Here is a 15,237-nt window from a genome sequence, read left to right as displayed (position 1 = left end):
GCCCATACAGTCTAGTGTCTTCACCAGTGAGCTGACTAGACTGTATGGGCTGCAGTCAGGACCTGGCAGGAGCCCATATATTCTGCTGGTTTTAATAATTTATACCTTGAAGGAGCACATACATTCTAGTGTCATGTATAGGCTGCAGTCAGGGCCAGGCAGCCGCCCATAAAGTCTGCTAAAGTCTGCTATTTTCAAGAATATATACCTGACTGCAGCCCATACACTCTAGCATCTTCACAGTGAGCCGGCTAGACTGTATGGGCTGCAGTCAGGTGACCTGGAAAGAGCCCATACACTCTAGCGTCTTCAGTACTGAGCCGGCTAGAGTGTATGGGCTGCAGTCAGGAAACCAGGAAGGAGCCCATACAGTCTAGCATCTTCACCAGTGAGCCGGCTAGAGTGTATGGGCTGCAGTCAGGACCTGGAAGGAGCCCATACACTCTAGGCTCAACCCCAGAATAGAGAGAGGGAGAATCTCTGCTCACCACCCGGTAAATGTTTCTTCCCCTCTAGCGCCCCCTGTGGTCACAGACATTTCCCACTTGTTTCTGCCCCGCCAGGAGGAGATGTCGGAGGGGACATGAGGGCAGTGAGGGGCATTCAGCAGACCCCCGAGACTGCAGGGCAGAGACCCAAATCCAGGACTGTCCACTGTATCTGGGACGGTTGGGACCTATGGAGTTATTTGTGTTCATCATTCACAGTCGGAGCAGATAGAACTTTCTCGTGTTCCAGAATCTTCTCTATACGACATCTGGCTTTCTGTGTCTGTAAGGCTACATTCACATTAGCGTCATGCGACGCTGCGTCGTCGACGCACGAGAACGCATGCGTCATGCGCCCCTATCTTTATCATTGGGGACGCATGCGTTGCGTTGTGCGTTTTCGGTAAAACGCACGACGCATGCGTCGTTTCACCGCACCTGGGTGGCGTCGGAGACGCTACATGTTGCATTTTTGAAGCGTCAAAAAAACGCACGCGTCGCACTTGCGTCGTCATTGCGTTACAATTTCCCATTAAAACCTATTGACAACGCACTTGCGTCGCGTGTATGCGTCGTGCGTGCGTTGTGCGACGCGTGCGTCGTTAGATAAAATTAAACCAAAAAGTGTCTAGACAGTGTCTAGACAGTGCAAACAGTGAGAAAAACATCCCCCATATAAAAAGAAAATGTTGGATTGTTTGTCACTTCTGCTGCAGCATCTAGAGGCAAGACATCACACCAGACGACTTCTACTTTTATTCATCCGCTGTCCAGAGATGTAAGTATAGAATGATTCTGTGCATTTTCTACATGTTTTTTAAAATTGTTTTTGCAAGTTGTGTATTATATTCTGCACTGTGGTTGTTTAAAGATATTTTTGTATTTTTAGTCTGGTTGTGATGTATGGCGTTGTATCTATCCTTCCAGTAGATGGGCATGGCACCAGGAGATGGAACAGGATCCTTGATGCAAACAACTGGCTAAGACGATGGTGCAGACAACAAGGATTTGGATTCCTGGACCACGGTGTGAATTACTGGTATGATGGACTCCTCGCCAGAGACGGACTACACCTCAACAAACCTGGGAAACACACATTCGCCAGAAGACTCGCTACACTCATCAGGAGGGCGTTAAACTAGAAGAAGAGGGGACGGGAAGAAAAACATTAGACTCGAACAAAGACGACCCAGGAAAACATACTCAGAAGGGAGGTAAGAACATTTCTAAAACAATCCACAGTGAGGAGATTGGAACAAAACAAAATCCTCTAAACTGCATGCTCGCAAACGCCAGAAGCCTGACAAACAAGATGGAAGAACTAGAAGCAGAAATATCTACAGGTAACTTTGACATAGTGGGAATAACCGAGACATGGTTAGATGAAAGCTATGACTGGGCAGTTAACTTACAGGGTTACAGTCTGTTTAGAAAGGATCGTAAAAATCGGAGAGGAGGAGGGGTTTGTCTCTATGTAAAGTCTTGTCTAAAGTCCACTTTAAGGGAGGATATTAGCGAAGGGAATGAGGATGTCGAGTCCATATGGGTTGAAATTCATGGAGGGAAAAATGGTAACAAAATTCTTATTGGGGTCTGTTACAAACCCCCAAATATAACAGAAAGCATGGAAAGTCTACTTCTAAAGCAGATAGATGAAGCTGCAACCCATAATGAGGTCCTGGTTATGGGGGACTTTAACTACCCGGATATTAACTGGGAAACAGAAACCTGTGAAACCCATAAAGGCAACAGGTTTCTGCTAATAACCAAGAAAAATTATCTTTCACAATTGGTGCAGAATCCAACCAGAGGAGCAGCACTTTTAGACCTAATACTATCTAATAGACCTGACAGAATAACAAATCTGCAGGTGGTTGGGCATTTAGGAAATAGCGACCACAATATTGTGCAGTTTCACCTGTCTTTCACTAGGGGGACTTGTCAGGGAGTCACAAAAACATTGAACTTTAGGAAGGCAAAGTTTGAACAGCTTAGAGATGCCCTTAATCTGGTAGACTGGGACAATATCCTCAGAAATGAGAATACAGATAATAAATGGGAAATGTTTAAGAACATCCTAAATAGGCAGTGTAAGCGGTTTATACCTTGTGGGAATAAAAGGACTAGAAATAGGAAAAACCCAATGTGGCTAAACAAAGAAGTAAGACAGGCAATTAACAGTAAAAAGAAAGCATTTGCACTACTAAAGCAGGATGGCACCATTGAAGCTCTAAAAAACTATAGGGAGAAAAATACTTTATCTAAAAAACTAATTAAAGCTGCCAAAAAGGAAACAGAGAAGCACATTGCTAAGGAGAGTAAAACTAATCCCAAACTGTTCTTCAACTATATCAATAGTAAAAGAATAAAAACTGAAAATGTAGGCCCCTTAAAAAATAGTGAGGAAAGAATGGTTGTAGATGACGAGGAAAAAGCTAACATATTAAACACCTTCTTCTCCACGGTATTCACGGTGGAAAATGAAATGCTAGGTGAAATCCCAAGAAACAATGAAAACCCTATATTAAGAGTCACCAATCTAACCCAAGAAGAGGTGCGAAACCGGCTAAATAAGATTAAAATAGATAAATCTCCGGGTCCGGATGGCATACACCCACGAGTACTAAGAGAACTAAGTAATGTAATAGATAAACCACTATTTCTTATTTTTAGTGACTCTATAGCGACAGGGTCTGTTCCGCAGGACTGGCGCATAGCAAATGTGGTGCCAATATTCAAAAAGGGCTCTAAAAGTGAACCTGGAAATTATAGGCCAGTAAGTCTAACCTCTATTGTTGGTAAAATATTTGAAGGGTTTCTGAGGGATGTTATTCTGGATTATCTCAATGAGAATAACTGTTTAACTCCATATCAGCATGGGTTTATGAGAAATCGCTCCTGTCAAACCAATCTAATCAGTTTTTATGAAGAGGTAAGCTATAGACTGGACCACGGTGAGTCATTGGACGTGGTATATCTCGATTTTTCCAAAGCGTTTGATACCGTGCCGCACAAGAGGTTGGTACACAAAATGAGAATGCTTGGTCTGGGGGAAAATGTGTGTAAATGGGTTAGTAACTGGCTTAGTGATAGAAAGCAGAGGGTGGTTATAAATGGTATAGTCTCTAACTGGGTCGCTGTGACCAGTGGGGTACCGCAGGGGTCAGTATTGGGACCTGTTCTCTTCAACATATTCATTAATGATCTGGTAGAAGGTTTACACAGTAAAATATCGATATTTGCAGATGATACAAAACTATGTAAAGCAGTTAATACAAGAGAAGATAGTATTCTGCTACAGATGGATCTGGATAAGTTGGAAACTTGGGCTGAAAGGTGGCAGATGAGGTTTAACAATGATAAATGTAAGGTTATACACATGGGAAGAGGGAATCAATATCACCATTACACACTGAACGGGAAACCACTGGGTAAATCTGACAGGGAGAAGGACTTGGGGATCCTAGTTAATGATAAACTTACCTGGAGCAGCCAGTGCCAGGCAGCAGCTGCCAAGGCAAACAGGATCATGGGGTGCATTAAAAGAGGTCTGGATACACATGATGAGAGCATTATACTGCCTCTGTACAAATCCCTAGTTAGACCGCACGTGGAGTACTGTGTCCAGTTTTGGGCACCGGTGCTCAGGAAGGATATAATGGAACTAGAGAGAGTACAAAGGAGGGCAACAAAATTAATAAAGGGGATGGGAGAACTACAATACCCAGATAGATTAGCGAAATTAGGATTATTTAGTCTAGAAAAAAGACGACTGAGGGGCGATCTAATAACCATGTATAAGTATATAAGGGGACAATACAAATATCTCGCTGAGGATCTGTTTATACCAAGGAAGGTGACGGGCACAAGGGGGCATTCTTTGCGTCTGGAGGAGAGAAGGTTTTTCCACCAACATAGAAGAGGATTCTTTACTGTTAGGGCAGTGAGAATCTGGAATTGCTTGCCTGAGGAGGTGGTGATGGCGAACTCAGTCGAGGGGTTCAAGAGAGGCCTGGATGTCTTCCTGGAGCAGAACAATATTGTATCATACAATTATTAGGTTCTGTAGAAGGACGTAGATCTGGGGATTTATTATGATGGAATATAGGCTGAACTGGATGGACAAATGTCTTTTTTCGGCCTTACTAACTATGTTACTATGTTACTATGTATAGAATGGCGTTTCATTGTCTGCAGCCTTGATTATTGTTCTTTCCAGGATAGATTTTTCTTTTCCATTTTTTGGTTTGGTGGTGTTTTTTGTATTCAGTTGTGATGTTTTATTCTTGCGTTATATGATGGCGTTTAATAGTCTCCGGCCCTGTCGGTTTTATTGTAAAGTATGGTAGTATAGAATGATTCTGCGCCCTTTTATTAAATGTAATAATTTAGATTGCAAGTTGTGTATTATGTTCTGCACTGTGGTTATGTAAAGACATTGTTGTATGTTTCTGGTTGTGATGTATGGCGTTGTATGGCCTTTTTTGTATCCGTCCCTGTCGGTTTTATTGTAAAGTATGGTGTGTTATTGCCGTTTCTGCCCTTAATTTTTGTTAATTTTTTCCTTTCAAAAATCTATTGTGGTTTTTGGGTTGCTCCATGCATACTGTACTTTTAAAAAAAACAAAACTCTCTTTTGGGATTACTACATAGGGTCTGTTGTAGATTAGTTTTCTTATCTTTAGGCTTTTGTTTACTCTGGCATTGGGTTGTCTCTGCCATTGTTTATTTTAATCAATGTGGCAGTGTTGTTTGCTCAGCGTTAGTTCAGTTGGAGTGCAATGTTCTTTGTGGTTGAAATGAAAATGTTTTTTTTTTTTTTATATTGCTGGATTGTGCATAGGAGCATAGGATCAATGTTATTTTGTTATTTTTTTCAGAATCAGAATTGCATTATGGCCAGCGATTCCAGCAACACCCCACCGCTGAGGAGTCCGGTGAGTACATGATCTACTATTGCTTACTATATTCACTGTCATTTGTAGATGGGTCACTCAACTTTTTGGTGAACTATTTTGCAGGCTTCTTCAAGTGAGGAGGAGAATCAGGAGGAACAGAGGGAGCAGGAGCAGAGACCACGGGGCCAAGCTGTGGTTGCAGGACGGAGAGTAAGTTTTTATTTCAAACCTATTCCTTTTTTTTCGTTAATTTTTTTGTTTTTGCGGGTATGGGGGGTGGTGGGAGGGGGTGGTGGTGTGTGTGGTAGGTGTCGGTGGAGGAGGTAGGGACAACATTTTTTTATCTTGCAAACATTAATATTTTCCATTTATTCTAGGTTTCACAACGGGCCCATGATGACCCACTGGATATCGATATGATGGTGGCATTCATAGAAGAACGGGGCCCGTTGTGGGACAGCCGTGACCCCCGGCACGCGGACCAGGGCATATTGCGCCGTTTGTGGATAGAGGTGGCACAATCGCTGTGGGATGGCTTCGACAGCGCTTCCCCCAAGGGCAAAGCTAGTTTTCGTAAGTATTTCCAAAATGCTGCTGTGACCCATCATGCCAGGATTACACAACCGTCTGTGATGTCTTCTATTGGGATTGCACACGGTTGCGTAATCGTTTTCAATATATTCTCTAAAACCTTTTTTATTTTTTTTAATTTATACACAGTTAAACAATTGAAGACCAGATGGCGCTCCATGAAGGACCGTTTCAGGAGGGGCCTGAAAAAGGAGGGACAGACCCGTAGTGGTGCTGCAGCTTCAAGGACCTCTGTGTACAAATACAACCGTATATTGCAGTTCTTGCGACCGGTCCTTGAAAGCAGAGAGTAAGTATAGTACCTATGCACACACCTAGTTTTTACAACATGCATATTCACCTACTATATTCCAGCCACGTAGCTTATTGCCCAGCCATTTATTTTGGCAAGTACGAAGTATAGAAATGAAGAAAAAAATGCAAGCTCACCGAGGCGTGAAAAGTAAAAAATACATACTTTTATCCTCTTCAATCATAAGCAGAGGATGAAACATCAGCACAATACAATAGACACTATCTACGCGTTTCAGGTGACAGGGAACATCAGACCTGAAACGCGTAGATAGTGTTTTTATTGTATTGTGCAGATGTTTCATCCTCTGCTTCTGATTGAAGTGAATAAAGTATTTAGTTTTTACTTTTCACGCCTCGTTGACCTCGTATTTTTTATTCATTTCTGGTCTTCTCACGCTTGACACAGCGGCTCCGTGCTCTGAGCCTTCTGGGATTACTACAATGGTGAGCTTGACTTACTAGTTATTTCCCTGAAATCAGAAGTATACAGAACACAGAAAGATAGTAGATTGGCCATGCCCGGGCAATATTTCATAGTGGAGTAGTATAGTGCCCATCCAGGTGTATCCCAGTTTTTTTATACACAAAAAATTAAAATATAATAGACACGCCATACCTTCTACTGCAAGGCAGGTTATGTTCCCATGGTTGCTCAGCTCGCAGGACCTGTGATGACGTCTCGGTCACATGACCGTGACGTCATGGCAGTTCCAACGTAAGCATAATTGTCTGGCGTTACAAACCGCAACCATGGGTGACTATTTTGAATTAAATAAATGCATTTTTTTTAACCCCTTCATGACCCAGCCTATTTTGACCTTAAAGACCTTGCCGTTTTTTGCAATTCTGACCAGTGTCCCTTCATGAGGTAATAACTCAGGAACGCTTCAATGGATCCTAGCGGTTATGAGATTGTTTTTTCATGACATATTGGGCTTCATGTTAGTGGTAAATTTAGGTCAATAAATTCTGTGTTTATTTGTGATAAAAACGGAAATTTGGCGAAAATTTTGAAAATTTCGCAATTTTCACATTTTGAATTTTTATTCTGTTAAACCAGAGAGTTATGTGACACAAAATAGTTAATAAATAACATTTCCCACACGTCTACTTTACATCAGCACAATTTTGGAAACAAAATTTTTTTTTGCTAGGAAGTTATAAGGGTTAAAATTTGACCAGCGATTTCTCATTTTTACAACGAAAATTACAAAACCATTTTTTTTAGGGACCACCTCACATTTGAAGTCAGTTTGAGGGGTCTATATGGCTGAAAATACCCAAAAGTGACACCATTCTAAAAACTGCACCCCTCAAGGTGCACAAAACCACATTCAAGAAGTTTATTAACCCTTCAGGTGCTTCACAGCAGCAGAAGCAACATGGAAGGAAAAAATGAACATTTAACTTTTTAGTCACAAAAATGATTTTTCAGCAACAATTTTTTTATTTTCCCAATGGTAAAAGGAGAAACTGAACCACGTACGTTGTTGTCCAATTTGTCCTGAGTACGCTGATACCTCATATGTGGGGGTAAACCACTGTTTGGGCGCACGGCAGGGCTTGGAAGGGAAGGAGCGCCATTTGACTTTTTGAATGAAAAATTGGCTGCACTCTTTAGCGGACACCATGTCACATTTGGAGAGCCCCCGTGTGCCTAAAAATTGGAGCTCCCCCACAAGTGACCCCATTTTGGAAACTAGACGCCCCAAGGAACTTATCTAGATGCATAGTGAGCCCTTTAAACCCCCAGGTGCTTCACAAATTGATCCGTAAAAATGAAAAAGTACTTTTTTTTCACAAAAAAATTCTTTTAGCCTCAATTTTTTCATTTTCACATGGACAACAGGATAAAATGGATCCTAAAATTTGTTTGGCAATTTCTCCTGAGTACACCGATACTTCACATGTGGGGGTAAACCACTGTTTGGGCACATGGTAAGGCTCGGAAGGGAAGGAGCGCCATTTGACTTTTTGAATGAAAAATTATCTCCATCGTTAGCGGACACCATGTCGCGTTTGGAGAGACCCTGTGTGCTTAAACATTGGAGCTCCCCCACAAGTGACCCCATTTTGGAAACTGGACCCCCCAAGGAACTTATCTAGATGCCTAGTGAGCACTTTAAACCCTCAGGTGCTTCACAAATTGATCCGTAAAAATGAAAAAGTACTTTTTTTTCACAAAAAATTTATTTTCGCCTCAATTTTTTCATTTTCACATGGGCAATAGGATAAAATGGATCCTAAAATTTGTTGAGCAATTTCTCCCGAGTACGCCGATACCTCATATATGGGGGTAAACCACTGTTTGGGCACACGGCAGGGCTCGGAAGGGAAGGCGCGCCTTTTAACTTTTTGAATGGAAAATTAGCTCCAATTGTTAGCGGACACCATGTCGCATTTGGAGAGCCCCTGTGTGCCTATGCAATGGAGCTCCCCCACAAGTGACCCCATTTTGGAAACTAGACCCCCCAAGGAACTTATCTAGATGCATACTGAGCACTTTAAACCCCCAGGTGCTTCACAGAAGTTTATAATGCAGAGCCATGAAAATAAAAAATAATTTTTCTTTTCTCAAAAATGATTTTTTAGCCTGAAATTTCCTATTTTGCCAATTGGACCACAAATGTTGTTGTCCAGTTTATCCTGAGTATGCAGATAACCCATATGTGGGGGTAAACCACTGTTTGGGCGCACGGCAGGGCTCAGAAGGGAAGGCACGCCATTTGGCTTTTTAAATGGAAAATTATCTCCAATCATTAGCGGACACCATGTCGCGTTTGGAGAGCCCCTGTGTGCCTAAACATTGGAGATCCCCCACAAATTACCCCATTTTGGAAACTAGACCCCCAAAGGAACTAATCTAGATGTGTAGTGAGCACTTTGAACCCTCAAGTGCTTCACAGAAGTTTATAACGCAAAGCCATGAAAATAAAAAAAAAAAATATTTTCTCAAAAATGAATTTTAGCCCGCAATTTTTTATTTTCCCAAGGGTAACAGGAGAAATTTGACCCCAAAAGTTGTTGTCCAGTTTCTCCTGAGTACGCTGATACCCCATATGTGGGGGTAAACCACTGTTTAGGCACATGCTGGGGCTCGGAAGTGAAGTAGTGACGTTTTGAAATGCAGACTTTGATGGAATGCTCTGTGGGCGTCACGTTGCGTTTGCAGAGCCCCTGATGTGGCTAAACAGTAGAAACCCCCCACAAGTGACCCCATTTTGGAAACCAGACCCCGAAAGGAACTTATCTAGATGTGAGGTGAGCACTTTGAACCCCCAAGTGCTTCACAGAAGTTCATAACACAGAGCAGTGAAAATAATAAATACGTTTTCTTTCCTCAAAAATAATTTTTTAGCCCAGAATTTTTTATTTTCCCAAGGGTTACAGGAGAAATTGGACCACAAAAGTTGTTGTCCAGTTTCTCCTGAGTACGCTGATACCCCATGTGTGGGGGTAAACCACTGTTTGGGCACACGTGGGGGCTCAGAAGGGAAGTAGTGACTTTTGAAATGCAGACTTTGATGGAATGGTCTGCGGGCGTCACATTGCGTTTGCAGAGCCCCTGGTGTGCCTAAACAGTAGAAACCCCCCACAAGTGACCCCATTTTGGAAACTAGACCCCCAAAGGAACTTATCTAGATGTGTGGTGAGCACTTTCAACCCCCAAGTGCTTTACAGAAGTTTATAACGCAGAGCCGTGAAAATAATAAATACGTTTTCTTTCCTCAAAAATAATTTTTTAGCCCAGAATTTTTTATTTTCCCAAGGGTTACAGGAGAAATTGGACCACAAAAGTTGTTGTCCAGTTTCTCCTGAGTACGCTGATGCCCCATGTGTGGGGGTAAACCACTGTTTGGGCACACGTGGGGGCTCAGAAGGGAAGTAGTGACTTTTGAAATGCAGACTTTGATGGAATGGTCTGCGGGCGTCACGTTGCGTTTGCAGAGCCCCTGGTGTGCCTAAACAGTAGAAACCCCCCACAAGTGACCCCATTTTGGAAACTAGACCCCCCAAGGAACTTATCTAGATATGTGGTGAGCACTTTGAACCCCCAAGTGCTTCACAGACGTTTACAACGCAGAGCCGTGAAAATAAAAAATCATTTTTCTTTCCTCAAAAATGATGTTTTAGCAAGCAATTTTTTATTTTCTCAAGGGTAACAGGAGAAATTGGACCCCAGTAATTGTTGCGCAGTTTGTCCTGAGTATGCTGGTACCCCATATGTGGGGGTAAACCACTGTTTGGGCACACGTCGGGGTTCGGAAGTGAGGGAGCACCATTTGAATTTTTGAATACAAGATTGGCTGGAATCAATGGTGGCGCCATGTTGCGTTTGGAGACCCCCTGAAGTGCCTAAACAGTGGAAACCCCTCAATTCTACCTCCAACACACCCCTAACCCTTATCCCAACTGTAGCCGTAACCCTAATCACAACCCTAACCCCAACACACCCCTAACCACAACCCTAACCCCAACACACCCCTAACCCTAACCACAACCCTAATTCCAACCCAACTCTAAGGCTATGTGCCAACGTTGCGGATTCGTATGAGATTTTTCAGCATCATTTTTGAAAAATCCGCGGGTAAAAGGCACTGCGTTTTACCTGTGGATTTACCGTGGATTTCCAGTGTTTTTTGTGCGGATTTCACCTGTGGATTCCTATTGAGGAACAGGTGTAAAACGCTGCGGAATCCGCACAAAGAATTGGCATGCTGCGGAAAATACAACGCAGCGTTCCCGCGCGGTATTTTCTGCACCATGGGCACAGCGGATTTGGTTTTCCATATGTTTACATGGTACTGTAAACCTGATGGAACACTGCTGCGGATCCGCAGCGGCCAATCCGCACCGTGTGCACATATACCTTTAGAATTAGGCTGTGCACACGTTGCGGAAAACGCTGCGGATCTGCAGCAGTTTCCCATGAGTTTACAGTTCAATGTGAACCTATGGGAACCAAAAATCGCTGTACACATGCTGCGGAAAAACTGCACGGAAACGCAGCGGTTTACATTCCGCAGCATGTCACTTCTTTCTGCGGATTCCGCAGCGGTTTTACAACTGCTCCAATAGAAAATCGCAGTTGTAAAACCGCAGTGAAATGCGCAGAAAAACCGCGGTAAATCCACGAAAAATCGGCAGCGGTTTAGCACTGTGGATTTTTCAAATCCGCTGCGGAAAAATCCGCATAGGACCAGAATACGTGTGCACATACCGAAACCCTAACCCTAGCCCTAACCCTACCCCTAACCCTACCCCTAACCCTACCCCTAACCCTACCCCTAACCCTACCCCTAACCCTAACCCTACCCCTAGTTCTTACCCCAACCCCTAACCCTACCCCTAGTTCTTACCCCAACCTTAGTGAAAAAAAAAAAAATTCTTTATTTTTTTATTGTCCCTATCTATGGGGGTGACAAAGGGGGGGGGTCATTTACTATTTTTTTATTTTGATCACTGAGATAGGTTATATCTCAGTGATCAAAATTCACTCTGGAACGAATCTGCCGGCCGGCAGATTCGGCGGGCGCACTGCACATGCGCCCGCCATTTTGGAAGATGGCGGCGCCCAGGAAAGAAGACGGACGGACCTCGGGCGGCCAGGTGAGTATAAGGGGGGGGAGATCAGGGCACGGGGGGGGCGTCGGAGCACGGGGGGGTGGATCGGATCATGGGGGGGGTGGATCGGAACACGGGAGGGAGGATTGGAGCACGGGGAAGGATTGGAGCACGGGGTGAGGGATCGCTGTGCGGGGGGGGTGGATCGGAGCACGGGGGGGTCGCTGTGTGCGGGGGGGGATCGGAGTGCGGGGGGGTTTGATTGGAGCGCGGGGGGTGTGATTGGTGCACGGGGAAGCGGACAGGAGGACGGGGGAGCGGAGCACAGGACGGAGGGGAGCGGACCACAGATCGGGGGGCTGGGGGGGCGATCGGAGGGGTGGGGTGGGTGCACATAAGTGTTTCCAGCCATGGCCGATGATATTGCAGCATCGGCCATGGCTGGATTGTAATATTTCACCAGTTTTTTAGGTGAAATATTACAAATCGCTCTGATTGGCAGTTTCACTTTCAACAGCCAATCAGAGCGATCGTAGCCACGAGGGGGTGAAGCCACCCCCCCTGGGCTAAACTACCACTCCCCCTGTCCCTGCAGATCGGGTGAAATGGGAGTTAACCCTTTCACCCGGCCTGCAGGGACGCGATCTTTCCATGACGCATATGCTGCGTCATGGGTCGGAATGGCACCGACTTTCATGACGCAGCGTATGCGTCAAAGGTCGGGAAGGGGTTAATATTGATGGGGCATATGCAGTGTCAATATTAAAAATAGGTTAATATTAACGGCGGAAATGGATACCGGCGGTAAAGTTAATTAATGACGCATGTGAAATGTTATATTTAGTATACTAATGGTTTCCTTATGTTTTCACAGAACACACAGCAGCACCCGCGAGACTGTCCGACCCTCTGGAGCGGTCCTTTGTGAAGCGCCATCTGAACCGTCGCAGCCATCCCACAGCGAGAGCAGGTCTGCACCACCACAATCTGGCGAACCGGCAGCCGGTCCATCAGATGTTCCCCTGGCCGAGGCCTCTGGCGCTCCTTCCTTCGGGTCTTCCCGACAGCGTCAGCGGGCCTCGGACAGGGCGGTCATGCCCGAATTTTTACATTTGAGCACCGTATTTCAGAATGGCTTCAAGGCGCTGTGCGATAAAATGTCCAATATCGACCGGCGTCTTGAAAACATCGAATCGGAGCTCTCGAGGCCGGCCAAACATTTTTTTAGTGCCATTCACAAGGGCATGGTTGAACATCTTACGCCGGAACTCCAGATTTCGGTCATGCAGGGCTGCAACAACGCATATGTCACTGCTGTGCAGCAGGCTTGGGTCATGCAGTCAGCGACAAATGTGCCCGCAGTACCATCGCTGGCTGCCATGACTCCGACTCCTGCTGCAGAGCACCACCACAGAGCTCCGCGTGCCGAGGGCCACCGCCACCACAGAACAGAGCCCCAAAGTTCTGATCATGCCAGGCCTTCAAGGGCACACAGACGGGAAGCCGACCCACACCCAGAGGGAGAGAGGAGGAAAAAAAAGAAGAAGACGACGACGACAAGCACTACAACCTTGGCTATGGCTGCTCCCAAAACAACCACCACTACACAGCCTGGGTCGACCCGGAGCACTCCAAGTACCCAGCCTGGGTCTACACGAAGTACACCCAGTACCCAGCCTGGGTCTACAAGGAGTACACCGAGTACACAGCCTGGGTCTACCCGGAGCCGGAGTAGCCAGCCAAGGACACTGGTCGTCCCTCCTCCTCTCTCACCTCCTGCTTTGGCAGGATCGCCACCGTCAACTGGCTGGATTGATGTCGGCATCCCGTCTAGTGTCATAGACTATGCTGCTTCCTCCCCCTCGTCCTCCTCCTCGGTCTCCTCAACACCCCCCAAAAGTGGGGGATATCAATCCCCCTTAATTGCTGATATCGCTACCCCCTAACATTTCCCATTTCTTTTTTTTTGTGTCCCTAATAAAATTGTTATTTTAAAAAAAAAAAAAATATTTTTTATTGTCTCAAATAAAGTTTGCACCAAATCACACCGTGCGCCGTATACACAAATCTTGTCTTTGTAACAACTGATGTGCAATGTCTGACAATATTTTATACATTTTTTTTTTCATTTTTTTATAGGGCTGTCGTTCATTGTACTATGAGATGTTACAAACACAAACAGCATTGCTCAATATGTCAAGTTTAAAATGTACCATCACACAACGATTTCAGTAACGATATAGTTGGTTTTTGTGTGTAACCAACGTTATCTTTTCTGAAATCGTACAACGATTAGGCCCCTGCTGTGAGATTTTTGGTGTCAGCGAATGATTAGGAATTTCTTGGGGTAACTGATCACACGCTGTCATTGTTGGATCGGCGTGTTTGACACCGATCCAGCAATGTCTTTGTTTTAAACAAGGGAATATTGGGTTACTAGCGCAGTGTTTTAAACACTCAAATAAGTGAACAATACCCCCCAAAAAAAATAAAGGTGTCAACCACGTCCCTCGCCGTCATCTTTCCGCAGTCACTGACACTGTTTCCCGCCCGTAAAGCACAGCACACCGTTGACTTAAACGCTGTGCTTTGCTTTAGGGCTGGCACAGTACGGAAAGCTGACGGCGATGGACGTGTCACACACCGGAATGAAAGTTTTTTTTTTATTTTTTTATATTACATTTACAATGGTAAACAGGGAAAACATCGTGAGTGCGGCCATGCGCTTCATAACATTACCCAGATTACACGGGGACTTGCTCTTTTTTGGTCGCTGGAGAGCGGTCTGTGTGACAGCTCTCCAGCAACCACGCGACAACTAAACAACGGTCACGGTCCGGTCGTATCACTGGTCGGTATCGTTGGGTAATAGTTTTATTAATGTACCTTAAGATTATTGGTCAGGTGAGGTGGAAGCAATGTTCACAGTGTCGCCACTATTTGACTCTGGACGTATTCCAGCATCCTGAGTGCAATAGTGTTAACTCTGTAGAGTTTTGCAAACATGATCGTCTCCCTCCTTGTCAAGCCAGGTTCCATATGCAAATAGTCTGCAGGATTAAAAATGGTTGACAAGGTGGGAGCCGATTATGTTATACGTCAAAACTATGGAACACACGGCTGAAATATTTTTTTGTTTTGTCACAGTCCATTTGTGTACTGGTGCTCACATAAATTTTGTGGGACACACATTACTTTACATAACATTGGATTTTACAATTTGATTACTATGGAAAAACATATGGGAGATTTTTTTTGTGAAAACGGAAAGGCACAAGAACTTTATTTCAAAACACAACGCATTAGAAAATCAGGGGACATTATAACAATAACCTTACATAGGATGGTTAAATGACATGGACTCCACAGTGTTTACATGACATCATAATAACAAGATGAAT

General features: G+C 44.4%; 1 protein-coding gene across 1 annotated transcript; it reads left to right on the top strand.

Annotated features, from left to right (window-relative positions):
• The first annotated feature begins 462 nt into the window (after positions 1–462).
• LOC138667025 (uncharacterized) lies at positions 463–13,806 on the top strand. Its single transcript, XM_069755271.1, has 7 exons — positions 463–494; positions 1,205–1,266; positions 5,369–5,425; positions 5,510–5,596; positions 5,764–5,959; positions 6,107–6,266; positions 12,711–13,806. Exons 3-7 carry the CDS (start codon positions 5,384–5,386, stop codon positions 13,780–13,782), a joined length of 1,557 nt encoding a protein of 518 aa, XP_069611372.1. The 5' UTR covers positions 463–494; positions 1,205–1,266; positions 5,369–5,383; the 3' UTR covers positions 13,783–13,806.
• Positions 13,807–15,237: the final 1,431 nt, after the last annotated feature.

This window comes from Ranitomeya imitator, chromosome 2 (assembly GCF_032444005.1).
Source record: "Ranitomeya imitator isolate aRanImi1 chromosome 2, aRanImi1.pri, whole genome shotgun sequence".
NCBI lineage: Eukaryota > Metazoa > Chordata > Amphibia > Anura > Dendrobatidae > Ranitomeya > Ranitomeya imitator.
This window is presented reverse-complemented; position numbering and strand designations above follow the sequence as displayed.